This window comes from Equus przewalskii, chromosome X (assembly GCF_037783145.1).
Source record: "Equus przewalskii isolate Varuska chromosome X, EquPr2, whole genome shotgun sequence".
Classification (NCBI taxonomy): Eukaryota; Metazoa; Chordata; class Mammalia; order Perissodactyla; family Equidae; genus Equus; species Equus przewalskii.
This window is the reverse complement of record NC_091863.1, coordinates 54590907-54616022: the sequence shown is the minus strand read 5'-3', so window position 1 is coordinate 54616022 and position 25116 is coordinate 54590907. Positions and strand designations below refer to the sequence as shown.

The 25116-nt window shown below is 35.8% G+C and overlaps 1 protein-coding gene across 3 annotated transcripts in view; it reads left to right on the top strand.

The window, feature by feature from the left end:
* The window catches only part of TEX11 (testis expressed 11), a 364622-nt gene that overhangs the window by 99802 nt on the left and 239704 nt on the right, over positions 1-25116 (top strand). For all 3 annotated transcript variants that reach the window (XR_011535861.1, XM_070604036.1, XM_070604035.1), the window contains exon 9: positions 20553-20638. Coding sequence is in view for 2 of the 3 variants with exons in the window: in XM_070604036.1 (XP_070460137.1) it covers positions 20553-20638 (86 nt within the window). In the remaining variant the exon portion in view is untranslated. The remainder of the gene's footprint in view (positions 1-20552; positions 20639-25116) is intronic.

The following is a 25116-nucleotide window of genomic DNA, read 5'->3' as shown; positions in this document are numbered from 1 at the left end:
GCTTGTCTGGGAAAGTTTTTATTCCTCCATCATATCTGAAGGATACTTTCTCTGGATAGAGTATTCTTGGCTGAAAGATTTTGTCTTTCAGAATTTTGAATATATCATTCCACTCTTTCCTTGCCTGTAAGGTTTCTGCTGAGAAGTTTGCTGAAAGCCTGATAGGGGTTCATTTGTAAGCTATTTTGTTCTGCCTTGCTGTCCTTAGTATTTTTTCTTTGTCATTCACTTTTGCCAGTTTTACTTCTATATGCCTTGGAGAAGGTCTTTTTACATTGATATAATTAGGAGTTCTATTAGCCTCTTTTACTTGTATTTACAGCCTCTTCCCCAGGTTTTGGAAGTTCTCAGCTGTTATTTCTTTGAAAAACCTTCTGCTCCATTTTCCCTCTGTTCTCCCTCAGGAATGTCTATAATCCTTATGTTGCATTTCCCAATTGAGTTGAATATTTCTTGGAGAATTTTTTCATTTCTTTTTAGTCTTAGTTCTCTCTCTACCTCCATCTGAAGCATTTCTATATTTCAGTGCTCCAGATTGCTAATTCTGTCCTCCAGAATAATATCAGCTCCATTATTCAGGGAGTTCAAATTTTTCTTTATTGCATTCATTGTGTTTTTCACCTCCAACATTTCTCATTGGTTTTTCTTTATAGTTTCAATCTCTTTTGTGAAGAATTCCCTGTGTTCAGTAATTTTCTTCCTGATTTCATTGAACTGTTTTTCTGAATTTTCCTCTAACTCATTGAGTCTTTTTATAATAGCTATTTTGAATTCTCTGTCATTTAGATTCTAAATTTGTGTGCCTTCAGGATTGGTTTCTGGGTGTTTGTCATTTTTCTTTCTGTCTGGAGTATTAATATATTTCTTCATGCTGTTTGATGACATGTATTTTTGCCTTTGTATAATGATTGTATCTGGTTGTAGATTCCACCTGCTGCCACTGAATACGGGGGGTGGGGGCAGGGGTGGTCAGAAGCTGTGTATTCTGAGCCCACTGTGATCCTAGCATCTGTGCCTGTCCTTTGGAGTCTCGGGTGCTGGCTTGATGAAGAGACCCCTGCAATAGCATAGCCTCCTCTGTGTGGAGCTTTACCATGGCTGTGAGGGAACTTAGGGAGAGAAGGCATTCTCATAGAGAGCCCTCCCTCCTCCATCTTTTCTCAGAGACACACATGGTCCCCTGTCTTGGATTGCTGCCAAGGATGGAGAGGAGATCCCTTTACCTTCTTCCACTTCCTTCTGGGGGGTCCAGCACCTCCACCTTCAGATGTATGGCTGCGTGGGTCTCTCAGACACCTTTTATGTTGTGTGAGGGTCCTCTGTTGGTGTAGGAATGTCCTTTTTGTTGTATTTTAGAGAGGAGAGTCTAAGGGAAGAGCTCACTCCACCATGATGCTGATGTCACTCTCCTTACAATCCTTTGTATTTTTGTAATGTCCATAGAAATGTCTCCACTTTTATTTATGATTTTAGTAATTTGAAACTTCTCTATTTTTTCTTAGTCTACCTAATGGTTTGTAATTTTGCTGATCTTTCATATAACAAACCTTTGGTTTTGTTGATTCTATTGATTTTTTTCTTCTCTATTTCATTTATCTCTAATTTCTATTATTTCCTAACCTGCTTGCTTTTGATTTAGTTTCTCTTCTTTTTCTAGGTTATTGATTTGAGAGCTTTCTTCTTTTTTTAGTGTAGGCATATATAGCTATACATTTCCCTCTGGGCATTGCCTCTGCTGAATCCCATAAATTTTGGTATGTTGTGTTTTCATTTGCATTCATTTCTAAGTGTTTTCTAATTTCCTCTGTGACTTCTTCTTTGAACCATTGGTTGTTTAAGAGCGTGTTGTTTAATTTTCACATATTTGTGAATTTTCCAATTTTCTACTTTCATCCCATTTTTGTAGGAAAATATGCTTTGTATGATTTCAATATTTTAGAATTTATTGAGACTTGTTTTGTGGCATAACATATGGTCTATTCTGGAGAATGTTCCATATGCACCTGAGAAGAATGCATATCCTACTGGTTTTGGGTAGACTGTTCTGTATATGTTCATTATGTCTAGTTGGTTTATAGTGGTGTTGAAGTCTTCTGTTTCCCTTTTGATATTTTGTCTGGTTGTTATATGCTATCCATGATTGAAAGTGGAGTGTTGATATCTGCAACTGTAATTGTAGACCTACTTCTCCCTTCAATTGTGTCAATTTTAGCTTCATATAGGCATACCTGAGAGATATTGCAGATTCAGTTTGAGACCACTGCAATAAAGTGAATATCACATTAAAGTGAGTCACATGAACTTTTTGGTTTCCCCGTGCATATAAAAGTTATGTTGCACTTTTCTGGGACTTTGAGAAGTGTAGGTGACAGAATGCATTCAATGTATGTTTATGGCTTAAGGGAATGTTGTGGCTGGTCTAATCTATTCAGATCACTAAAACTTTCTCCATATTAGCAATAATGGTGTTCTGCTTTTTTATCATTCATGTGTTCATTGGAGTACCACTTTTAATTTCCTTCAAGAACTTTACCTTCGCATTCACAACTTGGCTACTTGACACAAGAAGCCTGGCTTTTGGCTTATCTTGGCTTCCCACATGCCTTCTTCATTAAACTTAATTATTTCTAGGTTTTAATTTAAATTGAGAGGTGAGCAACTCTTTCTTTCACTTGAATATTTAGAGGCCTATGTTGTGTTAATCTTTTTTTTTGGTGAGGAAGATTGGCCCTGAGCTAACATCTGTTGCCAATCTTCCTCCTTTTGCTTGAGGAAAATCATCACTGAGTTAACATCCGTGATCTTCCTCCACTTTGTGGGATGCCACCACAGCATGGCCTGATGAGCAGTGTGTAGCTCCATGCCCAGGATCTGAACCTGTGAATCCCAGGCTACCAAAATGAAGTGCATGAACTTAACCACTATGCCATGGGGCTTCCTCCTCCTTTTTTATGTGAGGAAGATTGGTCCTGAGCTAACATCTGTTGCCAATCTTCCTCATTTTACTGAGGAATATTAGCCCTGAGCTAACATCTGTGCCCATCTTCCTCTATTTTTTGTATGTGGGATGCTGCCACAGCATGGCTTGATCAGCAGTGTGTAGGTCCATGCCTGGGATCTGAACCTGTGAACCCCAGGCCACCGAAACAGAGTGTACGAACTTAACCACTACACCACCAGGCTGGCCCCTATTGTTGGGTTATTAACTGGCTTAATCTCAATATTGTTGTGTCTCATGGAATAGAAAGGCCTGAGGAGAGCGCGAGAGATGGGGGAACAGCTGGTTGGTGGATCAGTCAGAATGCACACAACATATATTGGTTAAGTTCATTGTTCTATATGGGTGTAGATAGTGGCACCCCAAAACAATTACAATAGTAACATCAAAGGTCACATATGCCCCATAACAAATACAATAATGAAAAAGTTTGAAGCATTGTGAGAATTACCAGAACATGAGACAGAGACACAAAGTGAGAAAATGCTGTTGGAAAAATTGCTCTGATAGACTTATGCAATGCAAGGGTGCCACAAACCTTCAATTTGTAAAAAATGCAGTATCTGTGAAACACAATTAAATTAAACACAATAAAACTAGATATGCTTGTATATTTGGGGGACTGTGTTACTAGGTTTGTATATGTTTATGATTGTTATATCTTCTTGATAAACTTACCCTTTTATCAATATATAATGTTATTCATTGTCACTTGTAACAATTTTTGACTTAAAGTCCATTTTGTGTGATATTAGTATAGACACTTAGCTCTCTTTTGCTTCCTATTTGCTTAGAATATTTTTTCCCATATTTTCATTTTCAACCTATTGTTACCTTTGGATGTAAACTGATATTTTGTATATAGCATATAGTTGCATCATGGTTTTTTAAAGAAAAATTTATCCAGGGGCTGGCTCAGTGGTGTATTGGTTAAGTTCATGTCCTCGACTTTGGCAGCCAGAGGTTTGCAGGTTCAGATCATGGGCACAAACCTAGCACTACTCATGAAGCTGCACTGTGGTGGCATCCCACATAAAATAGAGGAAGACTGGCATAGAAGTTAGCTCAGCGACAATCCTCCTCAAGCAAAAAGAGGAAGATTGGCAACAGATATTAACTTAGGGCCAATCTTCCTTACACACACACAAATTTATCGAATCTGCCGATCTCTGCCTTTTAATTGGAGAGATCATTTACATGTAATGTAATTACTGATTAGAAAGGACTTCTGCCATTTTCCCATTTGTTTTCTATATATCTATATGTCACATCTTTTGTACTTCATTCTCTCTTTTGCTGCATTCTTTTTTTGTTTAATTGCTTTTATCTAGTGAACTATCTTGATTTCCTTCTCATATCCTTTTCTACGTATGTTTTAGTTACTTAGTGGTTACCCTGAAAATTATAATTAACGTCATAAACTTATAATAATCTAGTTTGAATCAATACCTATTAGCTTCAATATTAAACAAAAGCTCTGCTGCTGTACTTCTGTTCACAAATTACATATTTATATATTGTGTGCCCATTAACATAGATTTATACTTATTTTTAAATGTTTTTCCTTTAAATCACATAGGGCAAAAACGAATTACAAACCAAAACTACAATGATACTGACTTTTATATTTACCTAGTTACCTTTAACAGTGTTTTTATTTCTTCATATGGCTTTGAGTTACTCTCTAATGTTCTTTTATTTCAGTCTGAAGGACTCCATGTAGCATTTCTTGTAGAACAGGTCTACTAGAGAAGAACCCTCTCAACTTTTGTTTATTTGGGAAGGTGTTAATTTCTCCTTAATTCTGAAATGATAGTTTTGACAGATACAGAGTACATGGTTGACAGCTTTTTCTTTCATCCCACTGCCTTTTGGCCCCTATGATTTGTGATAAGAAATCAGCTGAAGATTGAGGATCCCATGTATATGACTAGTTGCATCTCACTTGCTGCCTTCAAGGTTCTCTTTTTGTCTTTTGACAGTTTGAGTATGTTTCTCAGTGTGGATCTCTTTCTGTTTATCCCACTTAGAGTTTGTTGAGCTTCTTGGATGTGCAGCTTCATATCTTTTTAACAAATGTGGAAGTTTTTGTCCATTATTTCTTCACATATTCTCTCTGATTCTTTCTCTGTCTTCTCCTTTTCTGGGACTCTCATTTTGCATATATTGTTGTTGTCCCATGAGTCTCAGGCTCTGTTCATTGTTCTGTATTCTTTTTTCTTTCTGCTCCTCAAACTGTATAATTTCAATTGATCTACCTTCAAGTTTGTTGATTCTTTTTTCTTTCTGCTCTAATCTGTTTTTGAAACCTGCTAGTGAATTCATTTTAATTATTGTATTTTCAGCTCTAGAATTTGTTTATATATATATATATATATATATATATATATATTTATTTCTATCTCTTTATTTAGATCCTCTATTTGAGAAGACATCTTAGTCCTTATTTCCTGTAGTAGTTCTTTTTCCATGATTGGGTTTAGTTCATTGAGCACATTTAAGCAGTTTGATTTAAAGTCTTTGCCTATTAAGTCCAGTGTCTGTACTTTCTTAAGGATAGTTTCTGTTCACTTTTTTTCCCGCTATGAATGAGCCATACTTTCTTGTTTCTTTGTATGTCTTGTAATTTTTTGTTGAAAAGTGGACATTTTCAATATTATAATATATTAACTTTGGAAATTAGATTCTTCTCCCCCTTCACAGTTTGCTGTTCTTGCTGGGTTTTGTAATTCTTTGTTTAGGGACTTTTCTAAACTATTTTTTAAAGACTGTGTACTTTGTCTCCTTTACTCTAACTTGCAGTCAGGCAATGGTTAACAAAGATTTCCTTAAATGCTTAGAGCTAGGAAAAAAGTAAAGAAAGAAAAGGAAACAAAAAATACTATCCCCCCTTTGCATATTGGTTTGTGTTGGGGCACTATGTCAACACTTAGTCATGCTTTTTATACGTCTGCTTTAGCCTTGCTTCCTGCTTGCATGGAGTGTAAATATTAGCCAACTGGAAGTGAAAGCTTAGGGTCTTCTCAGGTATTTTCTCAGCGTGTGTTTGCCCTGGACATATGCATGGCTTTCTAGATTCCTCATTGTATATGTGAGATTTTCAAAGCCGTTCTTCCCCAATGTAACTTTCTGCAGCTTTTCCTCCCAGACCTTCAACATATGTATTGTTTTCCCCAACTGTCATCTTTTGCTCCAGGCAGCAGTGGCTTATTTCTTTGTGTTTCAGTGTTTTCAAGGAATGCCCTTTGCTTAGCCATTTTTTCACCTTGTAAGAATTCTGATTTAGGAGAAACAAAGTCAAGCACCTTGCATTAGTTCTGCTGGGAATCCCTGAACAGATCATATCAAACAAACTCAATTCTCTGGGAACAAGGTCCACTCAGTTCCCTCGGGAACCAGGCACCCACAGTGAGGACGCAAGCTGCCATTTTCAAGAGTGCCACTGTGTCAAGGAGTGGAGTGGGGCAAAGCTAAACTTAAAATGCCAAAAAACTCTCCTACTTTATTTAAGACACCTTTTCCTTGATTTAGCATTCACTTGGTTGCTGTAAACCTTTGACAGTTTTCCAGAGTTCCAACAATTTTCTCTGACAGTTTTTGCTCATTTTTGTCAGTGTTTCTTTGGAAGGCCTGGCCCTTGGAGTTCTATACTATGCCATTTTCTCTGAAGTCACTCACTGTTTTGATTCTTTATCCTCTGTATGAAACTTGATTTTTCTCTTTGGAAGTTTGTGTAACAATAAGGATAACCAATACTTATGTAATACTACTATGTGCCAGGCATTATTCTTAGTGCTTTATATATATTAACTTAACTTTCACAGTAACCTTGTGAAGTGAGTATTACTGTTGTCCCCATTTTACAGTTAAGGACTGAGGCAAAAATAATTTTAGAGCTTACTCAAGGATATGCAGTATGTGATGAAAACTGGATTCAAACCTAGACAGTGCAGCTCCAAAGTCCCCACTCTTAACCATTATTCTGTTTTTCTCTCTTGATTAGAAATGGATATTCTTCTTGCCTCCAATGTTTTAAAATTTCATGATGATGTGTTTTTTTTGCATTCATTGTGCTGGGCACTTGGAAATCCATTTCAATCTGGTAATTCTGTTTTGTTACTCATTTTGTTGATTTCTCTTCTCTGTTTTCTCTTTCTAGAACTCTTATTTTTCAGACGTTAGATTTCCTGGATTGGTTTCTAATATTCTTTTCTTTCTAATTTTCCATCTGTTTTTTTGTTTCATTTTACTATTTAGATTATTTTCACGATTTTATTTTCCAAAACTTCTCATGAATTTTTTTTGATACCATACTTTTAAGAGCTCTTTTTTTCTTTTTGGTGAGGAAGATTGGCTCTAAGCTAACGTCTGTTGCCAATTGTCCTCTTGTTTCTTCTCTCCAAAGCCCCAGTCCATGGTTGTATAACATAATTGTAAGTCCTTCTAGTTCTTCTGTGTGGGATGCCGCCACAGCATGGCTTGATGAGTGTTGTGTAGGTCTGTGCCCAGGATGCGAACCAGCAAACTCTGGGCTGCCAAAGTGGAGCATGTGAACTTAACCACTATGCCACCAGGCCAGCCCCTCAAGAGCTCTTTTTATTTTAATTTTTAAAAATTTTTTTATTAAGGTTATAAAAGTTAACATCCTTGTGAAATTACAGTTGTACATCATTATTAGTCATGTTGTAGGTACACCACTTCACCCCTAGTGCCCTCCCCCCACCCCCTTTCCCCTGGCAACCACCGATCAGTTCTCTTTGTCCATATGTTAACTACCACCTATGAGTGGAGTCATATAGAGTTCGTCTTTCTCTGTCTGGCTTATTTCACTCAACATAATACTCTCAAGGTCTATCCATGTTGTTGTGAATGGGAGACTTTGTTCTTTTTTATGGCTGAGTAGTATTCCATTGTATATATATATATACCACATCTTCTTTATCCAATCATCAGTTGCTGGGCACTTAGATTGGTTCCATGACTTGGCTATTGTGAATAATGCTGCGATGAACATAGGGGTGCATGGAACCTCTGGAATTGCTGATTTCAGGTTCTTAGGATAGATACCCAGTAGTGGAATGGCTGGGTCATAAGGTATTTCTATTCTTAACTTTTTGAGGAATCTCCATACTGTTTTCCATAGTGGCTGCACCAGTTTGCATTCCCACCAACAGTGTATGAGGGTTCCTTTTTCTCCACAGCCTCTCCAACATTTGTCACTCTTGGTTTTGGATATTTTTGCCATTCTAACAGGTGTAAGGTGAGATCTTAGTGTAGTTTTGATCTGCATTTCCCTGATGACTAGTGATGATGAGCATCTTTTCATGTGCCTATTGGCCATCCGTATATCTTCTTTGGAGAAATGTCTGTTCATGTCCCCTGCCCATTTTGTAATTGGGTTGTTTGATTTTTTATTGTTGAGTTGTGTGAGTTCTTTGTATATTATGGAGATTAACCCTTTGTCAGATAAATAACTTGTGAATATTTTTTCTCAGTTAGTGGGCTGTTTTTTTGTTTCAATCCTGTTTTCCCTTGCCTTGAAGAAGCTCTTTAGCCTGATGAAGTCCCATTTGTTTATTCTTTCTATTGTTTCCCTCATGTGAGGGGTTATGGTGTCTGAAAAGATTCTTTTGAAGCTGATGTCAAAGAGTGTGCTGCCGATATTCTCTTCTAGAAGACTTATTGTTTCAGGCCTAATCTTTAGGTCTTTGATCCATGTTGAGTTTATTTTAGTAAATGGTGAAAAAGAATGGTTGATTTTCATTCTTTTACATGTGGCTGTCCAGTTTTCCCAGCACCATTTGTTGAAGAGACTTTCTTTCCTCCATTGTAGGCCCTCAGCTCCTTTGTCAAAGATTAGCTGTCCATAGATGTGTGGTTTTATTTCTGGGCTTTCAATTCTGTTCCATTGATCTGTGCATCTGTTTTGGTACCAGTACCATGCTGTTTCGATTACCGTGGCTTTGTATGTATGTTTTGAAGTCAGGGATTGTGATGCCTCCAGCTTTGTTCTTCTTTCTCAGGATTACTTTAGCAATTCGGGGTCTTTTGTTGCCACATATGAATTTTTGGATTCTTTGTTCAACTTCTGTAAAGAATGACATTGGAATTCTGATTGGGATAGCGTTGAATCTGTAGATTGCTTCAGGTAGTATGGACATTTTAACTATGTTTATTCTTCCAATCCATGTGCATGGAATGTCTTTCCATCTCTTTATGTCGTTGTCGATTTCTTTCAAGAAGGTCTGGTAGTTTTTGTTGTACAGATCTTTCACTTCCTTGGTTAAATTTATCCCAAGGTATTTTATTCTTTTTGTTGCGATCGTGAATGGGATTGAGTTCTTGAGATCTTTCTCTGTTAGCTCATTGTTAGCATATAGAAATGCTACTGATTTATGTATGTTGATTTTGCTGTAGTTGTTGATTGTTTCTAATAGTTTTTCTATGGATTCTTTGGGGTTTCTATATATGAGATCATGTTGTCTGCAAACAGCGAGAGTTTTACTTCTTCGTTGCCTATTTGGATTCCTTTTATTTCTTTTTCCTGCCTAATAGCTCTGGCCAAAACCTCCAGTACTATGTTGAATAAGAGTGGTGAAAGTGGGCACCCTTGTCTTGTTCCTGTTCTGAGAGGGATGGGTTTCAGTTTTTGTCCGTTGAGTATGATGTTGGCTGTGGGTTTGTCATATATGGCCTTTATTATGTTGAGGTACTTTCCTTCTATACCTATTTTATTGAGGGTTTTTATCAAAAATGGATGTTGGATCTTGTCGAATGGTTTCTCTGCATCTATTGAGATGATCATGTGGTTTTTGTTTCTCATTTTGTTAATGTAGTGAATCACGTTGGTTGACTTGTGGATGTTGAACCATCCCTGTGTCCCTGGTATACATCCCATTTGATCATGGTGTATAATCTTTTTGGTATATTGGCAAACCGAATACAGCAATATACCAAAAAGATTATACACCATGAAGGATAGGTATTAAATCTTCTTTGAATGTTTGGTAGAATTCTCCAGAGAAGCCGTCTGGTCCTGGACTCTTATTTTTGGGGAGGTTTTTGATTACTGTTTCTATTTCTTTACTTGTGATTGGTCTATTCAGATTCTCTATTTCTTCCTGATTCAGTTTGGCTAGGTTGTATGAGTCTAGGAATTTATCCATTTCTTCTAGGTTGTTCAATTTGTTGGCATATAGTTTTTCATAGTATTCTCTTATTATCCCTTTTATTTCTTTGGTATCTGTTGTGATTTCTCTTCTCTCGTTTCTAATTTTATTTATTTGAGACTTCTCCCTTTTTTTTTAGTGAGTCTGGCTAAGGGTTTGTCGATTTTGTTAATTTTTTCAAAGAACCAACTCTTTGTTTCATTGATCCTTTCTACTTTCTTTTTTGATTCCATATCATTTATTCCTGCCCTAATTTTTATTATTTCCCTTCTTCTACTGACTTTGGGCTTTGTTTGTTCTTCTTTTTCTAATTCTGTTAGGTGTCGTTTGAGGTTGTTTTTGTAAGATTTTTCTTGCTTATTGAGGTGAGCCTGTATTGCAATGAATTTCCCTTTTAGGACTGCCTTTGCTGTGTCCCAAATAATTTGGTGCGGTGTGTTTTCATTTTCACTTGTCTCCAGATAACATTTGATTTCTTCTTTAATTTCTTCAATAATCCATTGTTTGTTCAGTAGCATGTTGTTTAGTCTCCACATTTTTGGCCCTTTCCCAGCTTTATTCTTGTAGTTGATTTCTAGTTTCATAGCATTGTGATCAGAAAAGATGCTTGATATTATTTCAACCCTCTTGTACTTATTGATGCTTGCTTTGTTTCCCAAGATATAGTCTATCCTTGAGAATGTTCCATGCGCGCTTGAGAAGAATGTCTTTTCATTTTTTTTAATATTTCTCTTTTATAGCATATTGTTCTTATTTCAGAATTGCAATATCTTCCTTTCTGTCTTAGAAGAAATTGATAGATTCTTCTTCTCCATTTTTTTCTGTGCATTATCTATGTTTTCTCCAAGGTGATTTCTTTTCTCTGTGTGCATATATGTGTGTTTTGTCTCTGCCTTTCTATTAAATGCTATTAGATGCTTTCTTCATATGTCCAGTGATCACTGGCTGCTTATACTTTGATAACAAAACACAAAAAATCTCATTGGAAGTTCTGTTCCCGGGTCTTCTCTGTAAGGTATCTGGATGAGGTGATCTATAAGCTGAGCTATTTGCTCATTTCAGTGTCTTTGGATCCTTTCTCTTAGGCTGGTCAAATTTTCCATAGAAGACTCTTCTGGTCTACCCCTTAGAGATCCAATACCTGGCTTCCTGGGTTTTGACAGTTGAGGAGGAGGGAACAAAGACTTCAGTCTCTATAGTGTGTAAATTTTTACTTAAGTGAATTTACTTAATTTCCTCTTTTCAGTTTAGCATCCATATGCTTAACTGTGCCTCACCTCCTCAAGTTTAGAGACCCTCTTTTTTACCCCCTGCAGCCTATTGCTAGGATCATGGTAGGACAGTTGTTTGTCTGATGGAGTGAGGAAAGAGACTTGAGGATTTGACTCTTTTTTAAACAGACTTTCAACCAATCCTCCTGTTTTCAGCCTTTACAAGGTGCCTTGGCTGCCAGCTGCCGAATTTGAGAGGAGGATTTGGCAATATAAATTGGGCTGCTTCTCAGGTTTCCCCATTGCTAGTATAGCATTCTGCTTTCCCATGTCTACTAAGTGAGTTACTAATTTAGCTATCTCTTTTTCAGCTTCCAAAACTTATGTTGCTCTTGGTCTACTATCCTATTGTACTTATCCCAGTGGGCTTGTGCCTTTAAAAAATTTTTACGTAATAGCATCAAAAAGAATAAAATACTGAGGCGTAAATTTACTCAAGGAGGTGAAAACTATAAAAAGCTGATGAAAGAAATTAAAGCAGACACAATTAACTGGAAAGACATCCTGTGTTTATAGATTGCAAGACTTAATATTGTTAAAATGTCCATACAAAGCTATCTATAGAGTCAATTCCATCCCTATAAAAATCCTAATGACATTTTTTGCAGACATAGAAAAAACCGTTCTAAAATTCATATGGAATCTCAGGGGACCTCAAATAGCCAAAAAAAAAAAAAACTTGATAACGAAGAATAAAGTTGGAAGCCTCACACTTCCTGATTTCAAAACATATCGCAAAGCTACAGGAATCAAAACATTGTGGTACTAGCATGAAGACAGACCAGTAGAACAGAATAGAGAGCCCAGAAATAAACCTTTGCATATATGGTCAGATGATCTTCAACAAAGGTGCTAAGGCCATGCAGTAGAGAAACAGCAGTCTCTTCAACAAATGACAGTGGGAAAACTGAATATCTACATGAAAAAGAATGAAGTTGTACCCTTAACCTTACACCATATCCAAAAATCAACTCAAAATGGACTAATACCTAAATGTAAGACCTAAAACTATAAAACTCCTAGAAGAAAACATAGAGGGAAAACTTTATGACATTGGATTTGGCAATGATTTCTTGTAAATGTACCAAAAGCATAGGCAACAAAAGCAAAACTAGACAAAAAGGACTACATCAAACTTAAAAACTTCTGCGCATCGAAGGAAACAATCAACAGAGTGAAAAGGCAACCCATGGAATGGGAGAAATATTTACAGATCATATATCTGGTAAGCAGTTAATATCTAGAATATACAAAGAACTTCAACTCAACAGCAACAAAAAACAAGTAACCTGATTTAAAAAATGGGCAAAGAACCTGAATAGACATGTCCCCAAAGAAGATATACAAATGGCCAACAAGCTTATGAAAAGATGCAAATATAACTAATCATTGGGGAAATGCAAATCAAAATCACAATGAGATATTGCTTCACACCCATTAGGATGGCCACTATCAAAAAAACAAAATAACAATTTTGATGAGGATGTGGAGAAATTGGAACCCTTGTGCACTGTTGGTGGGAATGTAAAATGATGCAGCTGCTATGGAAAACAGTATGATTGTTTCTCAAAAAATTAAAAATAAGATTACCATATAATCCAGCAATCCCACTTCTGAGTATATGTCCAAAAGAACTGAAAGCAGATTCTTGAAGAGATCTTTGCACACCTATGTTCCTTGTGGCATTATTCCCAATAGCCAAGAGATGGAAGCAATTCAACTGTCCATCAATGAATGGATGAAAAAAAAAAGGGGAGGGAGGCAGCCCAGTGGTGTAGTGGTTAAATTTACTCTCTTTGCTTTGGTGACCTGGGGTTCACAGGTTTGGATCCCAGGCGCAGGCCTACACTCCACTCATCAAGCCATGCTGTGTTGACATTCCGCATACAAAATAGAGGCAGATTGCCACAGATGTTAACTCAGTGACAATCTTCCTCAAGCAAAAAGAGGAAGATTGGCAGCAGATGTTAGCTCAGGGCCGATCTTCCTCACCAGAACAAACAAACAAAACCAAAAAGTGGTGGTATACACGTATAATGGAATATTATTCATCCTTAAAAAGGAAAGAAATCCTGTCGAATGTTACAACATGAATGAGCCTTGAAGACACTATGTTAAGTGAAATAAGCCAGTCACAAAAGCCACATACTGTATGATTCTATTTATATGAGGTATCTGAAGTAGTCAAATTCATAGAAACAGAAAGTAGAATGGTGGTTGCCAGGGTTGGGAGGAGGGGCAAATGAAGAGTTGTTCAATGAGTAAAGAGCTTCAGTTTTGCAAGATGAAAAAGTTCTAGAAATCTGTTGCACAACAATGTGAATATCGTTAACACTACTGAATTGTACATTTAAAATGGTTAAGATGATAAATTTTATGTGCTTTTTACGACAACTGAAAAAACTTTTTTCTTTACTATAATTTTACTAGGGTTTCAGGAGAGAGCAGAGGTAATTACGTGTGCTCAGTCTGACATCTTTTAGCAGGAGCTTGATGCTGGCTTTTCTTTTTCTCTGCTTTTTGTTTCTCTGTTTGCTTTCCCCCCCACCTTCCTATGGGTTAGATGAGTCCTGTGGGATTTTTAGAACTACATTTTGATTTATATATATTATTTTTGAGTGCTATTATAAAGACACCAGTCATATTGGACTTAGAGTCTACTCTAATCCAGTATTACCTCATCTTGATTACATTGCAAAGACCCTATTTCCAAATAAGGTGACATTCACTGGTTCTAGGTGGACATGAATTCTGGGGGGACGTTGTTCAACCTAAGATAGTCTTGATAGGACAAATCCTTCTACTTTGTTCTTCTTCAACATTGTCTTAGCTGTTCTGGGCCTTTTACTTTTCCATATTCATTGTAGAGTCAGCTTGTGAAGTTTGGTGGAAAACTATTGGGATGTTGATTGAGATGGCATTGGATTTATAGATTAATTTAGAGAGCTTCACTAGCTTTATAGTAGTGAGTCTTCTTATCCATGAATGTGGTATATTCTAATTTATGTAATCTTCTTTGATGTATTTCAACATAGTTTTACAATTTTCTGTGTAAAGATATTTCTCATTCAATTGTCATCATAAGTGATATCTTAAAGATTATATTTTTAAATTATTTGTCATTGGTGTATAAGAATGCAGTTGCTTTTATATGTTTATTTAGTATCCAGCAATTTCTCTCAACTCTTATTAGTTCTAATAATTTTATCTGTAAATTCTCTTGGATTGGTGTTATTTGCATATTTTTGCCTCCTCTTTTGACTTTGGCACTGTTGCTATCTATTTCACAGGACAGGAAACTTTCTTTAATATGCTTTGTAGAGTAAATGGGCATTGAATTGCATACTGAAAGATATGAAAGAAGACTCTTAGGTGGTGTTTAGGGAAAGAAAACTTTTGGTATTTTGCACAGTGATAGAGCCGGCAAAGGGAGAAGCAAATGCAGAGAGAGAGGAATGCGCTGAATTAGAAGATCTAAGTTGTATAACAGAAGAGTAATTATGCCTACATCAGGATGGGGCTACTAATAAAGGACCTTTAAGTCCAGAATTGAGTTTGTATTTTATTTGGAAGGTGGTTGATAGAACTATACTGTTAGGAAACTCATGATTTAAATTCTAAAGGTCAATGAAATTATTTAGTGTGTTTTTGATGGGCTTAAGGTTTAGACAAGGGACCTGAAAATCTAGGGCAGGAAATCTTATAATGAAAGGAAATGATCGGATAAAGATTGGAGAAGAACTAACATAGTGTTACTCGGTAAAAGGAATTAATGAATTAAACCAAACCTCTTTTTTTCTGAGACATCCTTCCTGTACCCCAATACTCGATAGGGAATTGCTGTAATGTGTTGACATGAAGGCAGAAGGTAATGCTGTATTGTTGTTCAGAGACAGAGAAACAAAATGTTTGGAAAATTGTGTCTTAGAGCACCAGGAGGAATAACTAATGACCTTTTGTTAATTAGTATTGAGATATTTGAGGATTAGAGAAAGCTAAGTAAGGGAGGGATTGAAAGGTAAATGTCTTAAAGCCAATAAGGAAGAAAGCCAGGCAATTATCATTCAATTAGTGTCCCACTATTATAATTGAACAAAATGTAAAAATACATGGTCTATAAATGTTTAAAAGACAACAAAATCACAAACAAAAATAGCTTAGAACTGGGAAAATAATAGGAAGTTTGCTTCTTCTGAATTTTAAAAACCTAATTTACAAAGTAATTTGTAGAAAATGAAGTTATCTAGTTAGTTAAAAATGAAAAGCCTTGTATTGAACTGAAATATAGTGCTCAAACTCATTTTTAGCAGCTATATCTACTTTAATTGAATTTTTAAAATCAGCTATGTAATCTCACCTTAGCATTGTAACATAGGTATTCAATTAGAGCTGTCATTTCTGGGCCAGTAGATGTAGCAGTGGCTGGAAGTCCTAGGGATCCCCTGGGTCCTGGAGCTCCCATAAGTCCTGTTCTATATGACCAATATACAATAGACTTACAGATCTACCTTCGTTGCATTGTTTTTGCCATTGTGTATTGCTTGCAAAGTGAGATGTTAGCACTCCATGGAAGGCTAGGAACATCTTTTAAAGAGATATTTTTATGAATCTTAATACTTCATACCCCATTAGAAATGTTTCATGAGGACAGGGATTTTTGTCTGTTTTGTTCGCTGCTGTATCTCTAATGCCTAAAATAGTGCCTAGTAGATAGGAGGAGCTTAGTAAATATTTATTATTGAATCTATAAATGAATGAGTGAATGGAACAGTATTGATAGTTAAAAGATTTTTTTGTCGTTACATTGAGAATATGCTGTGGGTCTCTTGAAAGATCTTTTAGTATTAGGTAGCTTTGTTGTTATAAGTTTATTATTTTGTATTCTTTTCTCCCCTAGGAAGTAGCATTTAATGTATGTACACTTGAAGAGATTGTGAGGGCAGAGACAAATACAGTCATGCACCACATAATGACGTTTCAGTCAACAACGGATCGCATATATGATGGTGGTAGCATAAGATTATAATGGATCTGAAAAATTGGATGCCTAGTGACGTCATAGATATCATAATGCTGTAGCACATACATTACCCACGTGCTTTTGGTAATCCTGATATAAACAAACCTACTGCACTGCCAGTCATATAAAAGTATTGCCCATATAATTATGTACAGTACATACTACTTGATAATAAATGACTATGTTACTGGTCTATGTATTTACTATACTATACTTTTTATTGTTATTTTAGAGTTTCTCTTTCTACTTATAAAAAACAGTTTACTGTAAAACAGTATATTGTGTTACACTGGCAGCAGCCTCATACCTCTTGTGTTCACCACGTCTCTTGATTGCATCATTTTCTCTAGTGCTTGATTTAATCTCATGTTGTTTTGTTCATCATGGCCCCTAAGTGTACAAAATCCACTGCTAATGTTGCCAGTAAGAGGCCATGTTGACTGATTGACCTGAAAACAAAATTAAAAGTGATTAAGGACTACGAAGGTGGAAAGTGAGTGATGGTTATTGCTTGCCAGTCAGGCATGTCCCCTTCCACCATAGCTATGATCTTGAAGAACCATAACAAAGTGGCAGAAGCTGTTAAAGTATGTGCTTTATTGAAGGCAACAAGACTAACAAAAATTCAAGAAGGGCCTATGTCAGACATGGAGAAACTTCTAATGACTTGAATTGAAGACCAGACACAGAAGCTATCTTCCTCAGCACCAACAATCATGGCCAAAGCAGAAAGTTTACGATGTTCAAAGAAAAGGCTGGACCCAACTACAATGTTGAATTTATTGTTAGCTCTGGATGGTTGAAATGATTCAAGAATCGTTATTCATTACATAATATGGAAATATGCTGTGAGTCTGTGAGTACAGCTGAAGAATTTTTAGAAATTCTAGATAAGCTGATTGTGGAGGAGAATTACTTGTCAGAGCAAATATTCAATATGAACAAAACCTCCCCATTCTGGAAACGGATGCCTGAAAGGACTTTCATCCATAAGAAGATCAAGTCAATGCCAGGTTTCAAGGCTTTTAAGGACAGAATAACAGTCTTTCTTGGGAGCAATGCTGTGGGCTACAAATTGAAACCCTTTGTGATCTGGCACAGACCCCCACAGCCTTGAGCATATCAATAAGCACACACCGCCAGTGTACTACAGGAGCTGTAAGAAGTCATGGAAGACCCAGCTCCTCTTCCAAGATGCCCTCCTGAATTGCTATGACAGAGAAATGGAGTACTGTTTGGAGAATAACGTAACTTTCAAGATTTTGCTTATTGTTGATAATGCTCCTGGACATCTATCTTTTACTGGTGATCTTCATCCCAATATCAAAGCTATGTTTCTCCCTCCAGCACCACCTCTTTGATCCAACCAATGGGTCAAGGAATTATAGCAGCTTTTAAGGCCTATGACCTGAAGAGAACCTTTACTCAGGCTATTGCTGCAACTGAGGAAGACACTGAGAAGACATTGATGCAATTTTGGAGGATTGTAACATCTATGACTGCATCAAGAACCTTGCTTGGGCTTGAGGTGATGTCACTAAGGAGTATATGCATGGCATCTGGAAGAAGACACTCAAGAGGTTCATCCATGACTTCAAAGGATTTGTTAAGAATGAGGAGGTTGCAAAAATCAACAAGGCTGTGGTTGAGATGGCAAACAACTTTAACCCGGGTGTAGATGAGGATGACATTGAGGAGCTCCTAGAGGTGGTTCCTGAGGAACTGACTAATGAAGAGTTGTTGGAACTGGAACAGGAATGTATAGCTGAAAGAGAGGCAAGAGAAAAAGAAATGGCAGGAGAAGAAAAAGAACCTCCAAGAAAATTCACAGCAAAGGGTGTAGCAGAAGCTTTTGCAGACCTCAACAAGCTCCTTAAAGTTTGAAAACGTGGACCCAACACTGAAAGATTTTCATTAATGGAGGGGAATGTTCATGGTACGTTTATCTGCTTACAGGTAAATCTATGATGAAAAAAAGAAACAAACCAAACTAAACACCAGGAACATATTTCTGAAAAGAGTGACACTTCCTCAAGTAGGGCCTCAGGCAGGTCCTTCAAGCGGTATTCCAGAAGAAGGCATTGTTACTATAGGAGATGACAGCTCCATGTGTGTTATTGCCTCTGAAGACCTTCCAGTGGGACGAGATCTGAAGGTGGAAGACAATGATATTGGTGATCCTGACCCTGTGTAGGCCTAGGCTAATGTGTGTGTTTGTGTCTTCCTTTTTAACAAAAAAATTTAAAAAGTAAAAAAAAATTTTTTAAGTAGAAAAATTCTTATTGAATAAGGATATAAAGACAGGAAATGTCTTTGTACAGCTGTACTATATGTTTGTGTTTTAAGCTAAGTGTAATTACAAAAGAGTCAAAAAGTTAAAAAAATTTAAAAGTTTATAAAGTAAAAAAGTTACATATGCTAAGGTTAATTTATTATTAAAGAAAAAATTTTCAATAAATTTAATGTAGCCTAACTGTACAGTGTTTATAGAGTCTGTAGTAGTGTACAGTCCTAGGCCTTCACATTCGCTCACCACTCGCTCATCGACTCACCCAGAGCAACTTCTAGTCCTGCAAGCTCCATTCAATGGTATATATACAGGTGTAACATTTTTTTTTACCTTTTATACCATATTTTTTCTTTACCTTTTCTGTGTTTAGATACACAAATGCTTACCATTGTCTTCCAGTTGCCTACAGTATTCAGCACAGTAACATGCTGTACCAGTTTGTAGCCTAGGAGCAATAGGCTATACCATATGGTTTAGGTGTGTAGTAGGCTATGATGTTCGCACAACAACAAAATCACCTAATGACTAATTTCTCAGAATGTATCCCTGTTGTTAAGTGATGCATGACTGTACTGAGGAAATTGAATAAAGACTCAGTATACTTAAATGTTTATCAAACGTTTTATTTTCCGTTTTCCTCTGTACAAGTTAGTTGCAGGCCTCTCTGCAGCAAGTGAGTGTGAGCTGCATTATTCCAGTATAGCTACATAATTAGTGTGGCCCACTGTGAACCTATGGGATCTGAGGCATGTAATGAGTTAAGCTTTTTCTGCAGAAATGTCAAGAATGCATTTAAAGACTTGTGAATTCTTGCCAGACCCACATTACCAAGACTATTCTTTATTTTAGATTCAAGTATACAGTAGGTCTGATCTGCTCAGGCATGCATATCGAACTTCTTTCTGAATGTACTGTAATTCAAAGGGAAACTTTTTTGAAGCAAGACAGGTCTTTACACATTACTTATGAATAACTTGCCTCAGATCTTGGATTCTTAATGGAGGATCTACTTCTGTAGTCTTACTCAAGTAAGACTTATAAAGGACTCCTTTGTATGGGTATAATCAGATTCTGGATAGATGTTTTCTATAAATACTGAGGGGATATTTGGATAAAATATTAGAATTAAAAATTTTTCTCTTATGCCATTTTCCAGTATTTTGACAGATGAAAATTCTGTGAGATATGGCATTGATGCAGGGACTGAGGTGCTGATTAACCCATCAGAGTATTTTTCTGTGGCACCATTCACATCCTTGTTCCTACTTTTATCTCAATGGTAATTTATGTAAAGAAAATTTTTGTTGTTAAAGAGGGTCCATTAAACTATTTCTAAATAAGTCTTATGACTAGATAGTGCTTTGGAGACATTTCAGAACTTTATAATTTTTTTAAATTGTCTTAATTTTGAAAAAAAAATCCTTTATTTTTTCCCCCTCAATGGTGATTTTTTTTCTTTGAATGTTCTCTCTGATGTAATGCCTATTATACTGGATCTGGTAACCTACAGAGGCATTTTAGCTTATCCTTTTGCTGGGCAATGATTAGGTTTCCCATTTCCTATTACAAAGCACCTTTCAAGTTCTGTTAATAATGCATTGTATTACTTTTCCATTAGTAACTAATGCCCCAACCTGAATATTTTGTAGCTCCTCTTAATATAAATTGAGAAGTTTTGAGAAAAGTGGGTTATTTTGACGTACAGAACATTTCAAGTATGTCTTAAAGACTCTGAATTGCTATAGATTTTTTTAATGTTAAGGAAATCATGACTCTAACGTATCTTTTTCTTTAAATATTACAGACCAGATATCTTCATATTCTCTGTTACAACTTTGGAGTAGAAACCTACAAGCAGAATAAATATGAAGAAAGTTCTTTCTGGCTTAGGTAATATAAAGAAAATAATGAATGTAAATTCAGAAATATTGTCATAGAGTTCAGTTAATACTTAATATAGAGTGCTTTGACTGTTTAAACATTCTCTGACTTCAAAAGCCAACATGCTAAATTTATTTACTCCTTTAACATGTATTGTTTATTATTCTTACACATTGCCGGTTGATAGAAAAATGTATTCTATTCTTAACATAACATAAGAACATGTTCTCCCTCCATTTCTCCTTTGTATCTCCATCAAGAATATGGAATTTTTTTTTTTTGCTTTGGTACCTGTTCCTGTCTGTCAATCCCAGAGTATAAGAGTGGTAGAATGGGAGTAGGATCAGCTCAAATTGTTAGTCTTACATGAATTTTGGTATTTTAATAGCAGACAAATAAGCATATATTTAGCTCTTACTGTATGCTCAGTACTATAGTAAGATTTGTACTGTTGTATTGAATCTGGAGATATCAAGGGAATAGTGCAAAAATGTAGCAACTATATACAAGAATCCTGTCTTTCACTGAATACCTAGGCCCAGCACAGATTCTGACACATTGTAGGATACTCAGTAATTGCTAGTTAAATGAATTTATGTGAAAAATGTATTTTTCTGGAGATGTAACATAGGGTTCTTTGAATATCAGGGGATTATGGAGTAAAATATATCAAATCAATTCAGTAAGTGTTTCCCCTTTCTGAGTACAGGGTTAGTTCTGGTTATATGATTAGTTTAACTATTGTGAAAATTACATTCGCCCCTAATGAAGTAAATACAAATATGGTCATTCACAGGCATGTATATCTCTAACAAAATACCTATGCAAAAAACTTGTTTAGGTAAAAGATGTTTTAGATCCTAAAGACTTATCAAACTCTATAGAGAACTATGCCTGACAGAACAGGCTTATGCGGTTAAAAGAGATACACTTGTCTCAATTTAGAATGCTTCACACAAGTGGAATGTACCTGAAATTTTTATTAGAAATCATATTTTTATAAATTGAATTATTTAAAATATACCAAAGGAGCTGGCTAGTTTAGCATGGGTTTTACAACAGGTTTCCTTTTAAAAAGAAAGGCATGCTGATGCCATGGATGGCTTCTGGAAGCTTAAGCCTATGAGGTGAGCTTGTAGTTTATGCCAAGAATGAGGGTGAATGTTCTCTAGGAACTGGTCATAAGAGTAGGCTGAGGCTTGAAGTGACATGATGTACGTTATTTTCAAATATGCCACGGGTTGTTGACCCCCCGTATGTCATCATCATTTTTTAGAAAATCTTACAGAAGGAAAATACGATGGTGACATGACGTGACTGATCCATATTATAAGCTAACTATATCAGATTTTTACTATATATTTAGTGGCTATATTTTTAGGAATATAATTTGACCCATAGTCATATTTTTGTCAAAATCTACATAATAACAAATTTATAGAGCACCACTATATTTTGAGTCTAGATGAGATTGGGGAAAACAGGACGAACTAGAATTATAGCCCTGGTTATTATATATGGTTTTACTTTCTCTGCTTCTTGATTTTTTTTCCACATCTTTTGGGGATATAAAAATAACATGGTGAAGTATTCTCAAATGCCTTGAAAAAAATTGTATTTTAATGTGTTTAAAAAAAGGGAAAAATAATTATTATTAACGATAGGGATTTTAGCGCAATGGATAGCTTTCCTAGTATTACATCAACTCCTAATCAAGTTCGAGTCATCTTTGACATCATTGTGAATTGTTAATATTATGATAGCTATTGTTAGAATTATTGTAGAGCTTCAATACGATGATGCATGTATTGTAGAGTGTTCAATAACATGCTCAGGAAATAGAAACTGCTCAATAAATGGTAGCCGCTGCTACTATTTCTAGGTGATGTGTTTGCTATTTACTGCAAATGGACACTAATATGGCCAGTCCACTAGTTTATTCTAAAATTCATCCCAGTCAAATCAAACATGGATTAATTATTGACTTCCCAGGTAAAAATATCATAAAGACAAGCACCCATCTTCTTCTCTCATATACTGCTAATCTTCGGAATAATTTTTCTTCATGCTTTAATTATCCATGTGTTGAGAAAACTGCTGGGAGAAGTTGGTGATATAAGCAGGAGTGAATAGCTGCTAATTAAGCACTCTTCCCTGTAAATTTTATACAAGAAGGAGGCCATGGAAAGTGTGTGTACTTTCTACAGGCTTAACTATTAAGAAGAGAATCTTAAGCTAGAGGTTATATACAATTTGGAAGTATCCATTTAGTCTAAAAAAGAAAAAAACCATTTTTACACAAATGATAAGATATAAAAATTGCTATAGTATATTAGAATTTTGTTGAAATAGAAGCCTACAACATAAAGAGTGGTAGTGGGTATTGTTTATAAAGCTCTTCTTTCCCTCAGTTCTTGTTAACAGATCTTGGTTCAGGACCTTTCTTAGTTTTCACCTCGTCCCTGCCTTTTCTTTTGCGACGAAAAGTTCATGAACAGCTGCTGCTCTCCTTGCTTTCTGCCACACTCTTTTGATCATGCTCCCTTATTAGAGAAGCCACAGATTAAGAGAAGGCCTCTGTAATTATGAATGAAATTGAGAATCCTTCAGCTTACTTTACTGTGGGTGTCAAGGTACCTGCCTTGATGTATTCAATGACAAATTCAGTTAGGATTCTATAGAATTTAAAATTTCACATATTTGAAATCGAAATGCCAGCTTTGGAAATATATTTAATAGGTTGTTGTTTAATAAAATAGATTTTTCCCCCTACTCCTCCCTTTTTGTAATTCTTACTATATTGAGCTCCTCTGTCTGCTCGTGGCAGAAGGCAAGAATAAGTAGATGAGAAGAGACTGTTGATTTGGAATTTTCTTTCACAACCTGGGGATTTGTTAGTGGCCTCTCAGTTGCCCTGGTGGAATTTAAATTTAGTGTTTATCTTTTAAAGTCCTATCTAATAATTTGGATGTATGCTGATCTTGGCTTTTTAGAAAAGGAGTACAGAAATTGCCCTGTAGCTAATTAGTATTCTACAAAAAGCAGTGTAAACCAAACAAATACAAATAAACCCAACTCAAAAGACTTTGGGGTTACATTGATTTACCACAAAGATTTTGCAGATTTTCTCCTCCTGGGAGGAAAATGCCCTAATTCCAAAGCCTTAGTCATATTTTTAATCTTGGATAATTTTTCCTTTATTTCTAGTAGTTCTTTCTAATTCACACAACTGTGTTCCTTGGAGCTACTGGCTGGTAAACACTTGGGAGGCTCACTTTGTTTCCTTTTGCTGTAAGAAGACCTATTTTCTAATTATGACAAATTAAATTTAGAGAACAGTCAAAATGAATGGGTAATAGCCATGGATATAGTAAAAATAATGTTTGAAACTTTTTTGCTGATTAAAGAAGTGGTATGTACTAATTATAAAAACTTCAATATTAAAAAAAGTGTAAATGGAAAGTAAAAGTCCCCTATAATCCTACACTCATAAATGCTCAGTATTAACATTTTACTTTATGTTCTTTTTAGTTTTTTTCAAAAAAAGTTTTTAAAAACTCTTTTAATATATTAAATGACAAGGAAAACATGAGAATCATTGAAACACATTTGGAGGATTCAGGAGTTGAGGGGTTTTTTTTCAAAATGAGCTGTGAATAAAGAAGATAAATGGAATGAAACCAAGCCAAAGACTATACATAGGAAAATTCCTAATTGGTGATCTCTTATTATATTAGAGACAGTGACATAAATTGGGAAAATTACAGAAGACATTTGAATTGGACAAAATCCTGGAGAATTGGATAAAACCCTGAAGGTGTTCTGTAAAAAATAACCTAACATCCATCATAATAAATGAAATTTAAATGACCCCACTTCTTTGACTTAGAGATCAGAGACAGAGTACTTATAGATTCCTGAAGAGGAGAGTCCTTTATAAGTTAACAAAAATGAGAATATTTCTCAACCTCGTGTGTGAGAGCTCTGTGCTGCCTTTCTCGAAACCGTCAGGATCCAAAGAAAGCATGATTTCTTCAGCATACTTCTGAGACCATGGTTACAGTTTATATTTTCTTTTAAAAAGAACACAACCAAAACTTAGTGTTGCTAGAATTTTTTGGATGTAAATAAATAATTGGGTAGGCAGTATGTTAGAGAAGGAGTAATTTTTTCTATTCAGGTTATGATCGTTTGCAACATTGTGAAATTTCGGTTGTACATTATTATTTGTCAGTCACCATATAGATGCACCCCTTCACCCTTCATGCCCATCCCCAACCCCCCTTCTGCCTGGCAACCACTAATCTGTTCTCTTTGTCCATGTGTTTGTTTACCTTCCACATATGAGTGAAATCATACAGTGTTTGTCTTTCTTGGTCTGGCTTATTTTGCTTAACATAATACTGTCAAGGTTCATCCATGTTGTTGCGAATGGGATGATTTTGTCATTTTTTATGGCTGAGTAGTATTCCATTGTATATATATAC